Source organism: Xenopus laevis, chromosome 6L (assembly GCF_017654675.1).
Source record: "Xenopus laevis strain J_2021 chromosome 6L, Xenopus_laevis_v10.1, whole genome shotgun sequence".
NCBI classification, from domain to species: domain Eukaryota; kingdom Metazoa; phylum Chordata; class Amphibia; order Anura; family Pipidae; genus Xenopus; species Xenopus laevis.
The window spans coordinates 138,534,321-138,552,349 of NC_054381.1; the positions used below are offsets into that span (position 1 = coordinate 138,534,321).

Below are 18,029 nucleotides of genomic sequence, written 5' to 3' on the forward strand. Positions count from 1 at the left end.
TTTGTGCTGTTATAATACTGAATGGCTATTCTATTCAAGTTTACTATTCCTCCAAGCAAATCAGCTGTGTAAACCATTCGCTGTAAGTTCCTTGCATTTACTCCCAAAAAACGCCACTGGAAATTCCATATTCCATATACTTATTTTAATTAATGCAAAGTAAATATTGAGGTTAATTGATTCAAATGTAAAAGAAACTCAATATCCTTTAAACTATTTTCATTGAGGTGGACTATGTTACAATACTAAGAAAACATTTTGTAAAGGTTAAACAAAGTATTCTATGGCAAGCCATTGCTTCATCCTGCTTAACGTAACAGAAACCTGAACCAGTTTGGGGAAACCAGAAAGGTTTGCTTTCCCAGTAACATAATGTGGTCTTCAAAAACTCGTCCTGTCTTATTCTATCCCCACATGTAAGTCAAATATGAACCAATGCCTGGGGGAAGTCCTAGTTTCCAAAAGAATGGATTATTCACATTTATCTGACAATCTGCTCATAGAGTTCTTAAAATCCATTAACTTGGCAAGTAGGGAATTATCATGAGAAATGAAATAATTTCATAACTATGAGATCACCCGACATTCCACAAATCTGACACTTGCAAGGCTGTGCGCTGTTTTGACTTACAGGTAATCCCACTTCATTAATTCATTTAACATGGAAATTAGTTCTGAAAAACGTATGTAAGGGAAACCACAAGTACTCTGCATGTACGAGGGCAATTCTCAATGTATAGCAGATCGGCGATAATCTGCAGTTCCTTCAACACTCCACCAACATTTTTTAAGATCAGTGTCATATCCCAAAATTCCTATCAGATATCCAAACTGTGTCTGGCACATATCAGAGGCAAACCGTTACAGTAGATAAATGCTCAGATTTTTACATGGACACTGACCACAAATGTACGAGGAAGACTGTGTTTTTTAAGACAATTGTAATTTTTTTCATATTCTTTGTGGTTTTAGAATTTTCTTGAAGGGGCAAATTCACCGTTAAAGGGGACCCGTCACCCAAAAAAAATTATTCAAAATCCTATTTTATCACATTAGTCAAGCAAACTGAACTTTAATTAAACTATATAAATTATTTGAATCTTGTTTCCTTCAGTCTGGGAATTCAAAATGACAGCAAGCAGACAGCAGCCATTTTCTGGACACTGTTTTTAAGGAAAGCTTTGTATCATCTCAGAATCTCGTTTGTGCACCAGAATCGGGGACCCGCTGTACATTTCCATGCCCTGGCTAAACAATTAAATGGTAAAGAGAATGGGGGGAATATGTGGAGAGCAGCGACATCTAGGAAGTGCTGAATGGAAAGTGAAAGTAATTGCCTGCCCCGCCTCTATGCCCAGGGCATAGAGGAAGGCAGACAATATTTGATTGACAGCTGAGATGTTTAAATGAGTTTACAACAGCTATGAATGCTTTAATAAAAAATAGAAATTGGATTTCATGTTTAATTTGAAAAGGACTTTTATTATACAAATTTTTGTGTCTGGGTGACAGGTCCACTTTAAGTTAAAGGGATTCGTAATTAGCCTATGGAAGGATCGTGCCACCCCCAGCCCAGCGTCGCTGAAACGGTTCAGAAGATCATTCGATTCAGTAATCGTTAGATTGAAATACTGTAAACATAACAATGCATTCTGATGACAATAATGAATAAATATATTTATAGTCCTCCCAAAAAGCAGCCGCACTCACAGGACTTATCCAAAATATAAATGCTTTTATTTAGAAACTAACGTTTCGGCTGTGACCCAGCCTTTGTCAAACTTTGGGAGGACTACATGTTGATACATCGTGGCATGCACCCAGGCATGGTTAATCCACGTATCGTGAGTGCTGTGAGTTTGGGGAAGTATATATATTTATATATGGAGACAGTGCTTTAAAGCTGTCTCCTCCGTAATATGAAATCTGACCCCTTGTGCTATGGCCATTGTTTGTTAGAAACGTTTTGACTTTGTTTCGGTCTTTTGTCACTTACATTAAAGCGCATTATTCTTTCACAGAACGATAGACATTTCACCCTTACATATGGAAAACTGCCTGAACTGCAAGAATTATGATATATAGGTATGGGATCCGTTATCCGGAAACCCGTTATCCAGAAAGCTCAGAATTACAGAATGGCCATATCCCATAGACTCCATTTTATGCAAATAATCCAAACTTTAAAAAATGATTTCCTTTTTCTCTGTAATAATAAAACATTGCCTTGTACTTGATCCCAACTAAGATATAATGAATCCTTATTCTTTTTCGGTCTACATCATCTTTAAATTATTTAAATGATAGATTTATAGGCACCTATAAATAAGTGCCCCAGTAGGTACGAAACGCGTTAGGCGGTTATCTGTATGTCCTAATAAATTATTTGAACTTTTAAACATAATTTTTGGTGTTTACTTTCGGAGAAAACTCACAACTTTTTGCTGTTCTGTTTACGCTCTTCCCAAATATCACTTCTATTTTGACACTGTATGGCACAAGCCTGAGGTTAGACTGAGATTATGTATTCATAAGCAGATTGGTATTTTTTACTGCAACCCCACCAAAAGTATTCTTGTTGTTTGCTCTATATGTATTCCAGGCTATTGCACTGCCCTAAAAAAGGATGTTTTGCAGATGTGAATTAGAGCACAATAAAATCTAGAAAAGGCCTGTATAATAATAACTAGTATAAATGGAAGTGAAAACTGCAGAAAGGAAACAACCATCCTGGCAAATCAACAGTTTCCCCCTTGCCTGTTGGGCAGAAGGACGCATAAACCTCACTTCTTTGATGGTGCTTGCAAGCTTATGAGGGTCTTGTAAAATTTCGGTAAAAGTCCCAATTTTGTATTAAATGCTTACACACACAAGGCATTTTCCTTGCTGCTTTTCACGCGTATGGGAATAATTCTAGTGCAATTAAGTAGTTGAGGGCAGAGGCGATTTAGGTTTCGTGTTTAACTCTTAACCTCATTTGGTACCTTGCTTGGGAAGTATAGGCTGCTGGATTGAGCAATATCCTGTTCTTCGTAAATCTGTTCCCGTTAAAAGTTTTTATATAAACAGGTTACCTAACTTCAAACGCAGACTCATATTACTAATACATATTGTGTTTACTTTGTCCAAAACGAAAACTCATGAACAGATATTATAAGGGATAATGTATCCCCCCCCCACTGGTAAATATAAGGATATTAGAAGACCCCTCAAGATTTCCGTGGCCTGTTTAAAGCCTTTTATGGTCATGTAAATTCTTGGTGACTACAAATATCCGTCAGATTTACAATAAGGCATAAATTATCCCATATGAGATATAAAAAAATGAAAGCTGATATGTTTTTTGGTGCAAAAACAATACTAAATAGTGCATTGTATTACAGGTATTGGACCTATTATCCAGAATGTTTGGGACCTGGGGTTTTCCGGATAATGGATCTTTATGTAATTTAGATCTTCATACCTTGTACACTAGAAAATCATATAAACATTAAATAAACCCAATAGGCTGGTTTTGCTTCCAATAAGGATTAATTATCTTAGTTTGGATCAAGTACAAGCTACTGTTTTATTATTACAGAGAAAAAGAAAATAATAATTTTTAATAAATTTGGATGATTTGGATAAAATGGAGACTATGGAAGACGGTCTTTCCATAATTCGGAGCTTTCTGGATAACAGGTTTCCGGATAACGGATCCCATACCTGTAGTGACATTTGAATACTCAAATGCTTTTTTGGTGTTACCCTTCTTGTCTTTAGGTGCAGGTACGTGGATAAAAAATAAGATCATAATTGGGGCTCACACTTCACTGAGCAGAACTTTTGTTCTACAAAATCAGTGCCAGAGCCTTTACCCCTTTACCTATTTTCCATAGATCATTATTATAAAAAGAATGTCAAAGCCATATGTATTACTGTCTATTCTGCTTTATGACCAGGCATATGCAAACCCCAGCAAGCCACATGTAATCACAGCGGCTGCAAATACAGCGCAGATAACTCCACTTTGTGCACCAACATTGTAATTGAAAAGTATTTTCCCAGGGTTAGTGAGCAATATGTATTTTTGGCCCAAGGATTTTCTAAACTCCAAAACGAAGGGACCCATTTAATAACAATCGAATTTCGATTTTTCCACGAATCGGTAAAAATTTGTGGTTTTCCTATTTTTTTTAAAAAAACTCTAAAAATTCTAAGTTTATTAACTGTAAAAACCACAAAAACCACTAATACAAAACGTCGCCAGGTAAATGTTGTCAAGGTCTTAAAGAAGTCAGTGGAAGCTGCGCCGATCCTGTAGAGGTATTTGGATTTTTGTTCGCTAGGAATTGTCCGAATTTTTAGAGGTATCTGTAGTTTTTAGTGCATCGCTCAGGGTAATTTTTCAGTTTGTACTTTTTGAATTTGGATCTTTTAATAAATGTCATGACGTTCATGGCTTTAGAGAAAGTGAGTTTAGTTGTGGTTTCAAAAACCCCTAAAAGCGGTAAAATCTGACCTTTGATAAACAGACCTCCAGGATATGATTCTTGTCCCAATGATTGTCATCACAGAAATGATAGTAGTTTGACTGGCATATATATATATATATATATATAGATTTTATGATGATGCAGGACTCACAGTGTTTAGATGGATGATGTGACTTGCAGAGCACACAGGGCTAGTTAACTGATATACCAGATCATGCAAAGATACAGGTATTAAAACACAAAAAACCTACATGCTAGGGCAGAGACACAAGCTCAGATTCGGGGAGATTAGTCGCCTGACGACAAATTTCCTCTTCTTCTGGGCCACTAATCTCCCCGAAGTGGCTCCCCTGCCTTCCCACTTGCTAAAATGTAAATCACCGATGGGATGGCACTCTGGGTGATTCGTTTTCAGAAGTTGCCCGAAGTTTCCTCGTGAGGCAACTTCAGGCGACTTCGGAAAACGAAGTGCTCCGAGTGCCCTCCCGTCGGCGATTTACGTTCAAATCGGAAGGCAGGGGAGGCAGTTTGGGGAGATTAGTCATCCCGAAGAAGAGAAGATTTGTCACCGGGTGACTAATCTCCCCGAATCTGACCGTGTGTCTCTGCCCTTAATATGAAAATATTATAATAGATTATACCTTTAGAAAAACTATCCTAAGCACCATAGACATTTCGGCAACCTTATCTAATCAGCATTCAAGCACAGATAACATTAATTAGAGGTCAAGTTTAGACAGTGTATTTTATCCAAATGAGAAAATATCAACAAAACCAGTCCTAATCAGAATGTGACTGTTTCCTGAACATCTAATCAACATATTCAGGCTTTTTCTAATAACCATTCCTAACTGGCAACCTAATCTAATGAGAATGGCAGTACAGACATACAATCCTGATGAGAGCGTGTGAGTTTGCAAGACTCAAAAGTGTTTTGTTCTCAGAAGAAGAAATGATCATGGGAAAAATAAAAAAAAAAGCATTTTTACTTTGACATGATATTCAAAAAGTATATGAGAAAATATAATCGTATTGGTGACTTGGAGTTGTTTGTGTTCGTACCTGTGGGGACTTGTGTGAACGCCAGCAATACTGGTGACTGTGGAGACTGGCCAGCACTATATTCTCATCAGTATCCACTTGGCCAAACCGCAGTGTCTCTTGTGTGTCATTGCAGACAACAAAATGACTGTAGATCAGCTCTTCTGCCTCAGGGCTTTGATTCTGAAATAGAAAAGAACAGACTGTTTTCAGACAAACTATTAAAGTGTCTTGAATTCTGAACTTCCCATGGCCAGGCACTGGTAAACACCAGTCATTTATGCAGCAAAAACCAAAAGATTCATCAACTTTCAACACTTTTTCCGAATTACTGAGATGCTATATTTACAGAACCTCAAAGCAAACTTTGCCCTGACGTCAGGACAAGGGGTGGATATTTCTGGTGAAAAAAGCTAAATATGACCATTTATCTACCCACCACCTAACATCCACACCCTGAAATTCCTCCCTAATTTGATTAAAAGCAAAGAATGGCTAAATTATCTGTGTTACCTGTGCTGTGCTGCATATTCCGTAAGCTGGAGACAGATACATCAAAAATGAGTAGATCTTTTCCCAATGTGGCCACTCAAATTCAACACCCTATTGCTTGTGCGAAATACTGGATTATATAGTAGGCCCATGCAGACCAGTGAGATAAGGATTGAATTCACAGTCAGATACGACCTTTACCCGGTGGGGTTTAAGATTTCAATCAGGGAGGACAAACTCTTGGCCTTGTACAAAAGTGGCCAGGCCAGTAACCAATATCAGTCCATATAAGGCCAGCTTAAGTTTACATAGAGAAACTATTTCTTATCATAAAGGCATATTTTCTATTATGATTGTTATATGTTGCCAAGCTCTACCAGCTAATTAAAGGGGTTGTTCCCCTTTAAATTAACTTTAAGGGGCTGATTCACTATGGGTCGAATATCGAGGGTTAATTAACCCTCGATATTCGACTAGGAATTGAAATCCTTCGACTTCGAATATCGAAGTCGAAGGATTTAGCGCAAATTCTGCGATCGTACGATCGAAGGATTATTCCTTCGATCGAACGATTAAATCCTTCGAATCGAACGATTCGAAGGATTTGAATCCAACGATCGAAGGAATATCCTTCGATCAAAAAAACTTAGGCAAGCCTATGGGGACCTTCCCCATAGGCTAACATTGACTTCGGTAGCTTTTATCTGCCGAACTAGGGGGTCGAAGTTTTTTTTAAAGAGACAGTACTTCGACTATCGAATGGTCGAATATTTGAACGATTTTTACTTCGAATCCTTCGATTCGAAGTCGTAGTCGAAGGTCGAACTAGCCCATTCGATGGTCGAAGTAGCCCAAAATACACTTCGAAATTCGAAGTTTTTTTACTTCGAATCCTTCACTCGAATTTAGTGAATCGGCCCCTAAGTATGATGTAGAGAGTGACGTTCTATGACAATTTGCAATTGGTTTTCATTTTTTTTATTAATTGCGGTTTTTGAGCTAGTTAGCTTTTTATTCAGCAACTCTACAGTTAGCAGTTTTAAAAATCTGGTTGATACGGTCCAAATTACCCTAGCAACCATGCATTGATTTGAATGAGAGACTGGAATATGAATAGGTAAGGGCATAGAATGAAAGATGAGTAATAAAAGGAAGAAACAACAATACTTTGTAGCCTTATAGAGCATTTTAGAGTCAATATTTGAAATCTGGAAAGAGTCAGAAGAAGAATGCAAATGATTTAAAAATTATAAAAAAAAGAAAAATGAAGAAAAGTTGCTTAGAATTAGCTAGGGATGCACCAAATCCAGGATTCAGATCGGGATTCATCCTTTTTCAGCAGGATTCGGATTCGGTGTAATGCTTCTGCCCGGCCAAACCAAATCCTAATCTGCATATTCAAATTATGGGCGGGGAGGGAAATCGCATGACTTTATGTCACAAAACAAGGAAGTAAAAAAATGTTTTCCCCTTCCCACCCCTAATTTGATGTCCTGCAACATCTGGGCTTGGGGCAATCATTATTGCAGTTGAAAGATATTATATTGAAAGCTTGTAGCACGAGTTCTGTGGAAAGAAACCCCATTTTACATCCCGATTTTAAGTTTTCCCTCATTTCACATTGCTGTTTTGTGGTCCCACCTATATATTATGCATAATACATTTCCTTGATTTTACATTTTCCTGGATTTTACACCATTTTTTTCTGGTCCCCTGAAAAACTCAAAATGGGGGTTCTACTGTAGTGTTAAAACAGCTTTAGCAGGGGAGAGAATGTTGTGTTACAACCACATCTTACTAGCAGACTAAGTCAACAATTGACGACTAATACCAGGCACCAAGACGGATACAAGTGCTCCGTTAAATTATTCTTATGAATGTGTTACCAGAGTAGCAACTAAGTTGGCATGAGCTGACTTTTGAAGAGGCCCCCTTATTGGCCCTTTGAACTGTGGTCTTATTGTCCACCAGAAGTCTGCAGGTCAGACTTACATACATTCACTACTTACAACCTTGGTAAAACTCTACTGCTGCCCGGTCCTTTATGTTTCATAAATATCGTTTTGTTACATCTCAGACATAATGAAAACTTTAAGGAACTCTTTGACAGGTACAAGCCGTTTGTTCTCCCTTAAGTCAAATAAGTTCTGTGTCCCACAGGTCTATATTTAGGTGGTAGAGGCTACTTCAGAGGTAACATTAGTTCCTGTGTTTATAAACTAGCCATCTGTAGGCCCCCACTGCTCTTCACACAGTAAGCAAAGGCTATTATGCATTCACCACTTTCTGAATATGGTGGAAAGTAACCTTGACATTAGGGGAAACGAGAAAATTACCGAAACAATTACAAAAATATGTTCTCCCGGGGCTCTTGTTAACATTGCCAAATCCCTTTATAAATCAGAACCAACTATTCTTAGAATGTACCTGTCAGCAAAATACAGCACGACATATGGCTCTGCTTAATCAAATATACAATCCCTTTTCTCATTTGGTCCAATTTGTAATATTCCTTCAAGGAACTTTTAACCAGTCACTCATTCACACGCCGAAATGGATTAAAATGTTCAAATATTTATATGCCACATTTTGTTTGTGTGTATAACACTGCCTGGCTTGTGTTTTTTTTCCACGGCCTGAAACTTGATATCGATGAAGGTCATTTTGCAGTAGTCGAGTTACTACGAACCTGTCTCACTTGCATAATATTGGTATACACTACATCAGTTACATTAAACGTGTCTTTGAAGTGCAAATAATGTTGTTGTAACCTTGTGGTTGTGACGTTTCAGCTTTATAATTACTTATGTTATTTAACTATGATATTACGTATATATATTTTATGCCATTTAATGTATAACATATATTATATGGATCTATGGATAATCAAAAGAGTTTGGTGACTTTAGAACATGTAAATAATGTAGGTGCTTTTATCCAAGTCTGGGGGTAGTTTCTGATGTAATAAAGAATTTTATTATATTCACAAATTCAATTCAGTATGTTATCTTTATACTGTACTGAGCTATCTATCTACAGTAAACAGAAATTTTTTTCTATCCTGTTTCTCTATAGGGTACCCATATTAAAATGATGCAATACTGTTTTCTAAATATTTTTTAGCTAGTTACGGTTTATATATAAATTTATGAAAATCTTCTGCTATATGGCTGCACATAACATAGGTCTACTCTTTGTACAGCACTGTAACCTTGATAAAGGCCTCTATACCCTATAGGCTGGTTTATAGGATTAATTATATCTTAGTTTGGATCAAGTACAAGCACTGTTTTATTATTAAAGAGTATAAGAAAATAATATTTAAAAATTTGGATAAAATGGAGACTATGGGAGACGTCTCTCTCTCTCTCTTCTGCTACACTGATGTATAATGGTCTCACCTGCACTCCTTTCTTGTAGTTCTTAGAAGTCCCTTTGTGCCTTTGGTTCTCTGGATTCCCAGATAGACATCACTATACACCAGCTTGTAGAAAATCAGGACCAGGAATTCCCAATGTATAATGATGTGCATCCAAGAAATAAAAGCATCACTAAAAATTCCAAGAAAGCAGTGCAGGTAAGACCATTACACATTAAAACACAATGAGGCTTAATTTGGGGTTAGTTATCCATGGATACCTTCTGCTACTGCTACATTGATGGATAATGGTCTTTTCTGCACTCCTTTCCTGAAGTTTCTAGTGGTTCCCTGGATATCTAGATCCATGATCCCCAACCAGTGTTACAATATTACTCACCAACCCCTTGGATGTTGCTCTCCGTGGCCTCAAAGCAGGTGCTTATTTTTGAATTTCTGGCTTGAGGCAAGTTTCGGTTGTAAAAAAACCAGATGATCTGCCAAACAGAGCCTCCTGTAGGCTGCCAGTTCACACAAGATCTACTAATAGCCAAGGCACTCCCAAGAACTTTTCACATGCTTATGTTGCTCCCCAACTTCTTTTACATTTTAATGTGGCTTGTAGTTTAAAAAGTTTGGAGATTCCTGGTCTAGATGGCCATCATTATAAACAAGCTTAAAGAAAATCAGGACATCATGGAGAGGATTGTCCCCCCCAAAACATGACATTCACTGCACAAGTCAGTCTGTGACTTAATAAAAGTGAAATTTACTTGAATTTTCATGTGAGTGCTGGCCCTGTTATTCTACAAGTTACTTCTACACTTAGCCTTATGGGACAAACTATTATACTGCAATTATTCTGATTCACTGTAGAGACAATTTAGAAATGTATTTAGAAGCAGTAATGCTCAGAAACACCTGCAGCCCTAATTGTAATTTTGGGAATTATGCTTTACATAACTGAGTCCCGAATGTTGACTATGATAAACAAATGAGGCTTGGGTGGTTGAGAACTGCTCCTCTACACAGTAACCTTTCCATCTGCATAAAACATATCTATTTACCTACCGATATCTAACAATCATAAATCATGTTTGTGGACTTTTGTGTAGTATATGAAGCATGAATGAATCACTTTGGCTTAGCGCATTCTTTATAAAATGATAAAAACACAGCATTCAGACCTGCAATTTTTTTTTTTATATTCTTCAAATTGATATTTGAACCAGCTGTAAGGATTTAGATCACACTAGCTCTTGTTTTATGAATGTCCTCCTGAAACAAGAAAACCATGGAATGCCCTTAAAAAAGAATGTTTGATATAAAACAGATGTTTTAACTTCTCTTGGGCCACTGCCGTAGTGCCATGTTAGGTTATTAATCCAAATGTTTCTTTTCTCTCTCTACAGGCACAGGAATAAAAATGACTTTGTTTTCATTAAGTTAATTCATGGGAGGAGCACCCTGCCAGCTCAGGGGAGATAAAGAAGATCACTATATTAGTTGAAGGTTTAGGGCTGGGAATCCTGGCTCCCAATGTTACACGCCCCATTAGTTACAAAAGATAAGTTACAGACAGATATAGCATTGGGGGACATTGTACAAGGCTTCGATTTAAGGTGACATAGAAAGCCTAATTTATGCATATTCCTATCCATCTTGTTTAAGCAAGCATTCCGTAAACCACAAGGAAGGGAAACAGGAGCAGTGATATCATTTAAAAACAGAGGCAAGAGCATCATCCCATTAAGCCTCCATCTGTCAACTTGGCAGAAGCCATCTTATATGCATCTCCTTCATTCACAATTTGTAAAAAAAAAATCAGCAATATGGTAAGATACAGTACTTTTAGGGTTGCTACCTGCCGGTTTTGGAAGGGCTGGTCAAAACTGGCTACCCGGTTTTCCAAATTAGGAAAACCGGGCAGGATTTCCTGAGAGTGACACCGCTCCGCCCACACCACATTGTGGCCCTGCCCCCACCACGTCATGTCCCCACCCCCACTGTGCCATGGTCCCGCCTCCCCAAGAGTTCATGGGGGGGAAAGGTGACAGCCCTAGTACTTATCCAAGATATGGTGGAACCATTTGCAAGAATTTGAACCAGTGACCTCTTATATATACCCTTCTGCTTTCAAGGAAAGCGGGAAATAAACTTTTTGTAGGAAACACACCCTCTCCTATACAAGCAGAGGACATATTCATTTTAGAACCCTTCTCAAAGCTTATTTTCCTTAAAATATTACATACCTGCTGCCAAGCCAGAAGTGCGGTGTTAATCGAATGAACAGAATATTGGCCAAAATTGACAAACATTGGATCCACCAAAACAGTGAAATCGAGAACTTTTTCCAGAGCACTGTCAGTAATTGCCATCTGTCCTTGCACGTGAAAGGGCTTTATTAGGCTCTTCATTGTAAGATTTCGGCACTCCAGAAATCTGCATTCTGCTTCGGTCGAGAACTGTATCTCTTTGCATACAGACACGTCGCTCCATTGCCGCATGTACACGTGAGGCTCTTTAAAAGAGATGCTCATGTACTCGAGTTCTCCAGGAGTTGTTTCATCAGATACAAATGGATGCAAGCACTTTGGAGGAACTAAAGGCCAAAAGGTGAAAATCAATATTTGGTTAGAAGAGAGCTAAAAGAAAACACAAAACAAATGGCAGGAAAATGTGTACTTAAATTCAGTCGACAAACAGACAATATAAATATTGAAGGACAACCTACGTGTGGAGTCCTATTTATTAAGGGTCACATTTAAGTGGTTTTGGAATGGCTTTTGAAACCATGACTAAACTCACTTTCTCTAAAACCATGACTGTCATGAAATTTATTAAAAGATCTGAATAAAAAAAGTACAAATGGAAAATAATGCCGAATGATCAGAGAAAAAAATACGAATGCCTCTAAAAATGAGAATTTTGTGGACTATTCCTAGCGGAAATTTGGCCTTTACAATATTGGATTTTTTAAACTTTTAAAAAAAAAAAAAAAAAAAAAAAAATAGGAAAATCACACATTTTTAGAGATTCGTGGAAAAAAATCGAAATTCGATTGTTGGTAAGTCAGCCCCATTGTGTTAGAAATGAACATAGTTAAAAGACTTTCTTTAGAACAAATTCTTTCTGTTACAAGATCTAGAAATGTTTTTTCAATACTTCCCTAATGACCACGTTGACTTTTTAAGGGGTACAGTGTCATAGGAAGCTTTGGGATGGATATTTAAAAAAACAAAGTCTAGAAAGGTTTCTGATACTGTTTGAAAGCACATTCTAAAAGCAATAAGTTGTATAAGGCAGTGACTAAGAATTCACAAGTCCTTTTTCTTCCCTTCAGTGATTTCAGTGGGAACAACTATGTCTAGCATTTAGTAGGATTGTTATGGGGGAGATTACAAGGTCTCCTTTATCATCCTTTTCCGCTATATCTCAATAGAAAATCTGAAAAAAAAGGGGCAAGAGCAAGCCGAGGAATTAGATTTGTAGAAAAGGTAGGGTGGAGTTACACTTATATGCTGTAATGTGCTCATTGCTAGATTTTGACTTGAACTACCTGTGTGGTATTTGTTAGTACTAAAGATAATGGTACTTGGTATTTTTGCTAAACAAAAATACCCATGTACTAGAAATATAAGGGGTCATTTGCTATTAAAGGGGTGATTCACCTTTACTAGAGACCAGAGGAAGCAGACCCTGTGGCTGCAGGGGGTATAGGGGCCCCATGAGGCAATTTCAAAAAATATTGGTAATACAGATCAGACTCTAACACAAACATTAACACAAAGATGAATTACCCATTTAAGGAGGCTGTGTGAAAAGTGTAAAAAAAAAAATGGGTACAACGTGCCCATTATATTTATCCTTTCTTGTGTTCTGGATATATAAAATTGGCACTGTATTTAACTTGCTGTGTGGCATGGGGTATTATTTGTGAAACTAGCACAACAATTATCCAGCAAAGTATTCTGGTCGGTATTTTTGGTTATTAAACAGTTTATGAAACTGGCCCTGGAATAGCATGAAGGAATTTGTATAGAACATTAGGCTCTTCACACATGTCTATGGACACCAGCGTACCCTTTCAAGGTTTTTCCCCATTTTCTATTGTCCCAGAGACAGATTTACACTGAGCATATAAACCGCCACAGAGAATAGAACAGTGAAATGTTGTTTTTGTTATATACAATGTATTTAAAGTGTACACAGAGGGATACAATTATTAGCATTATGTATCATAGACAATCATTTACCTGAGCCTAACTGATCCAGGTGATGGCACAAGTGCAGCTCCAGATTAACAAATTGAATGGACATGCCAAGTGAAGGAACCAACCAGGACGTAAAGCAAGAGTCAACCCTGGTACAGGCGGCTAAAGCTGTTGGCGTAACAAGCTGGTCGCCGGAGCTTTGTGAGCCAGATTCGCTTTCAGAGCTGAGGGAAATATAAAAGGAAATTATATTTTCTGAACAATGCCAAGATTGTAAAATGTTACAAGATAAGTGCAGATGGCCTTGTCCACTTGCCCAACATATTCTCGAAACTGCGGCCAACATCATTATATTTCATTTCACATCTGACCATTAGAAGATGCATAAATATTTATCTGGAAAAAGTGGCATTCAATTGTGTAATTATATCCGAACACTGTTATTCTTTCCTATTTATGATCTAAAATGGTCCCGTTAAAAAGCCAAAAAAGATAGGAGTAGAAAAATGTGCACAGCTGTAGCGAATTTGTTTAGTATGAGAGAGAGAGAGGAAAGAAGCGGTAAGTGTCCCAGAATAATATTATGTCTAAGGTACCAAAAGACTTGAAACTAAAGCCCTAAAATGCACAGCTGGGATTTGAGTCCCTGCTTGTTCCACAGGTGCAGTAAAATGGGCATTAAACCTGCTCACACAAGAGACTGGGCAAAGGCATTGGTTTGGTGGAAAGCAGCTAACCAAGATGTTCTTACATTTTCCATGTTCGCACTGTACTAATGACGTCCCTATGATTTCCAGCACAACAAGCAACAGGGGTGGAATTATTTCTCAGAATGCATCTGGAGATGGAAACTGCCACAGGGCAAAATAATTCTGCAAATATGGAGTCTTTCAATTGCTGATTTTACTACATTCTTATATAAGCTGGGGGTGCAAACTCTTTTGCTTCAAATGTCAGATGAAAAACAATCCAACCCAACATGAATATATAACGGAAGGTCAAAAAAAAAAGCTTTAAAAAGTTGTCATAAGTCATAATTGTTACTTGTTCTTTAGTTTTGTTGGTGCCAAGACACAGAAGCAAGGTGCGGAAAGTGCTCAATGGAACAATAATTTAGTGGGCACAAGCAGGAAACATTTTTTTGGGTGTCGCTAAAATTTAGAAATAAGACATTTCAAACATTTATTAAAGCACATTCACTGACGCAGTGAGCAAAATGCAATTTTGAGTACAATTGCCATGTTTTTGCCCACAATGCAGTGTTTTTCCCCGAATTCCGGTATTACAGTTGATGCGAACGGGCGATTCTCTTGACGCAATTGTGCTTCGCCTACCACAATTTCATTTGATTCGTTAAATTGGACCTAACTGCATGCACACTTCCTTACATATTGGCCAGAGCTGCTCTGAATATATTTGCCGTCATTTCCATTGTTCGCCATGCGAGTGATGTCTGTGCCCGATACTTTAGGCTTAAGTGTGCTGCACCTATTGATACAGGGTGTAAAGGGAACCCTGGAGCTACTGCCTGGTCAGCAGATGGCAGTAGCTCTAGGATTTCTCTGTGTCAATAGGTGCAGCATTGTCTGATTCAGAATAGATGCAGGAAGGACTGAGCGTCGCAGAGTGCAACTATACAGAAATGCAAGGAGTACCTTTAATGAAAGTGATTTTAGGCATAAGTCATTGCAGGGAAAAGTGCAAGTTGCCCACTGCGCTTGCAGCCATACATGAGACCTAATTCCGTAGGACAAGGCCCATCCAGTGACTCCAAAGAATATGCCAAAATATAAAAAGAATTGCACATTTTGAAATAAATTTAGGGAATATCTTAACAAAAAGAAAACCAGCTGATGGTGTCCAGGAGACCAAAACAATTGAAGGAGGGGCCCCGTGTCTTTCAATACATTAGGTTTTGATACATTTATATTTAGACTGGATCCAAATGCCGATCCAATAAAGCAATTTATCAATGCTAGCATTTATCTGTGGTGAAAATGATATTAAATACTATATATACTGTATATACTGTAAAACATAATGGTCACTTTTTTTGTGCAGACGCAGATTATCTAAACTGATTTGTACTGCTATATGAAAACATTCTAGAAATTAGAAAAAGATTAAATTCAATTATGGGGTTTTAGCTCCCTCTTGGCAGTTTCTAATTGCTCCAATCAAAATATAGTTTCATGTCTCACTGCTTCATCTTATAACATTCTGCCATTGAGTCTCTCTTTGTAGACACAACGTGGGGTAGTGCTTTAGCCAAGTAATTCATGATAGTTTGGGAACATTCTTCAATCAAGACCTAAGGGTAACAATTGGTCAGACGGTAATCTCACTTTGTGCCCGTGTACTGGGGGTGGTACATTCCTAGATGAATAGAAGCAGACTGAACATTAGTTGAAGAGATGCTCAGTACTTTTGTGGAGTAGACTATTTAGTAATAACAAACTAAAAGTTTAGCTTCTGATCTTAATGCACTGAGGTGGATCTTCACTTGCCGGGCAGATCTCTGTTTGCAGTCTGTCACAAATCCAGCCATCGTCCATGTCTAGGATTGCCACCTGGCTGGTATTTTACGGGCCTGGCTGGTAAAAATGATGGTCTCAATATAAAAAATACATTTCTGTAATTTAGGATTCTACATATATTCCATATCTGTCTTGTTAAATGCCAGCATGTACGTAGTCTTTATGCAGTACAGAGTCCAGCCAAGGTCTGGCAGTTGGGGACGTCTTGCATTTGACTTGCCTTGCTAGAGCTTTATTCACCATTTCCTCAGGCTAATCTTGATCCCAGGACTCAAACGGATGATTTTGTAAGCAGAAAATACTTCACAATAATCCCTTTGCTTGATAAGCCACTAAGCCTGTACAAACAAATGCCACAATTTAAATCCCATTTAACTGACATAAAAGTGTTACTCCGTTTGGGAATGCTGTTTATATTCACACACTTACACCCTAAAATGCTGGAATTACTCTGCCGCGAAATATTTACTTACAGGCTTGCCTCAAATTAGCTGGGACGTGAAATATGTCTCCCTCTCACAAGTGTGTTTATAATGAGTAAGCTATAGCACCACGTTCCCTAATGCTGGGCTATTTACATGATAAATGAAGGCCTTAAACAATCACACAATTCATGGAAATGCCACCCCTGTGTTTACCTTAAACCTGTACAGCTTTTCCTATTATGGGGGGTCATCTGCTATGCAGGCCTTACTTAAAGGAACACTGTGTGGATGTGTAATTGGATCACAAAGTCTGCTAAAAATAATTTGTACATTAACCCAATTTGCCACCAATAGGGATTCACGCAGCTTAGTTAGGCTCAAGTACTAGCTACTGTTTTATATTACAGAGAAAAGCGAAATTATTTTTAAAAATTAGGATTCTTTTTGCTTAAAATTAAATCTATGGAAGATGATTTGGAGCTTTCTGGATCGCTCTTGTTTTGTACTCATCTACTATGAAGTTATTACTGACTCATTTTCAGTTTTATACATGCCTAAAATGCCATTGTCTCATTCCTTCTGGCCATAGCCTTCCTTATCACCTACCACTGTCATCCTATTGTGTTATGTCTCCATACAAAATGACAGTTGTGGTCTTTTGTCACTGCAAGTATGGGCAGTTGAGCGGAGCTTGTGCAAAGAGATACTAAGCACAACATTTCTCACTGCACATTTAAGCAAAATAACAAAGTCTTTTCTCTTCTACGTAAAAACCATTTATTGTTGAACAATGAAGGACTCGTATTTCTCAGCCTTATCTTTAAACTTCCCAGGCCTACAGTAAATAAGTCTGCACCTGCACTTAACCCGATCTTGATAGGCAGATGTGTTCATAAGTTGGATTGGGTTTCTAATCTTAACATTTTATTCCTAAAGGAAAAGTTTTGGAAAAGTCATGCAGCTAATGAAAGAGGATCGGTAGAAAGAGGTTGTGACTGTAAAAATCTGTCTGCTGGAATTACCTGCTGAAATATAACAAATCTGTGGAGCGTTTCTCCATTTATTTTCTGCTGTTTCCATCTGCTCTATATGTCTATAGCAGCTATACAGCTTGGCTGAGAATCTGAAGTATTTGTTGCTTCTTTGAGAATCAAAGTAAGCTAATTGTGTCCTTATATTAAATACAAAAATGAATTAGTACATGTGAAGGCACACCAGCAGCATGGAAAAGCCTGAAAGCCAAGGGTCCCATCCAATAAATTGAGTGGGCACCTCTAAAAGAAATCACATTTTAATGTTCTTCTCCAAATAACAAATATAAACATTATCCTCTCCAGCTATACTCCAGACCTCTTCTTTGCATTCCCAATAGTAATTGGCCTTAACACCTTTTTGCAGCTGCAGAGATAAGCTTGAGAATGTTCAGAGTTTACTGTGCCCCAAAGGTCTCAAATGCTTTCAACTCCTGTAGTTGCTTATGAGATACC

At 37.8% G+C, this 18,029-nt stretch overlaps 1 protein-coding gene across 2 annotated transcripts in view; it reads right to left on the reverse strand.

The window, feature by feature from the left end:
- Positions 1-18,029, reverse strand: part of vps13b.L (vacuolar protein sorting 13 homolog B L homeolog) — a 591,067-nt gene that overhangs the window by 55,517 nt on the left and 517,521 nt on the right. For both annotated transcript variants that reach the window (XM_018268144.1, XM_018268145.1), the window contains exons 41-43: positions 13,623-13,804; positions 11,619-11,968; positions 5,538-5,699 (exon numbers count right to left, since the gene is read on the reverse strand). In XM_018268144.1, coding sequence (XP_018123633.1) covers positions 5,538-5,699; positions 11,619-11,968; positions 13,623-13,804 — 694 coding nt within the window. The remainder of the gene's footprint in view (positions 1-5,537; positions 5,700-11,618; positions 11,969-13,622; positions 13,805-18,029) is intronic.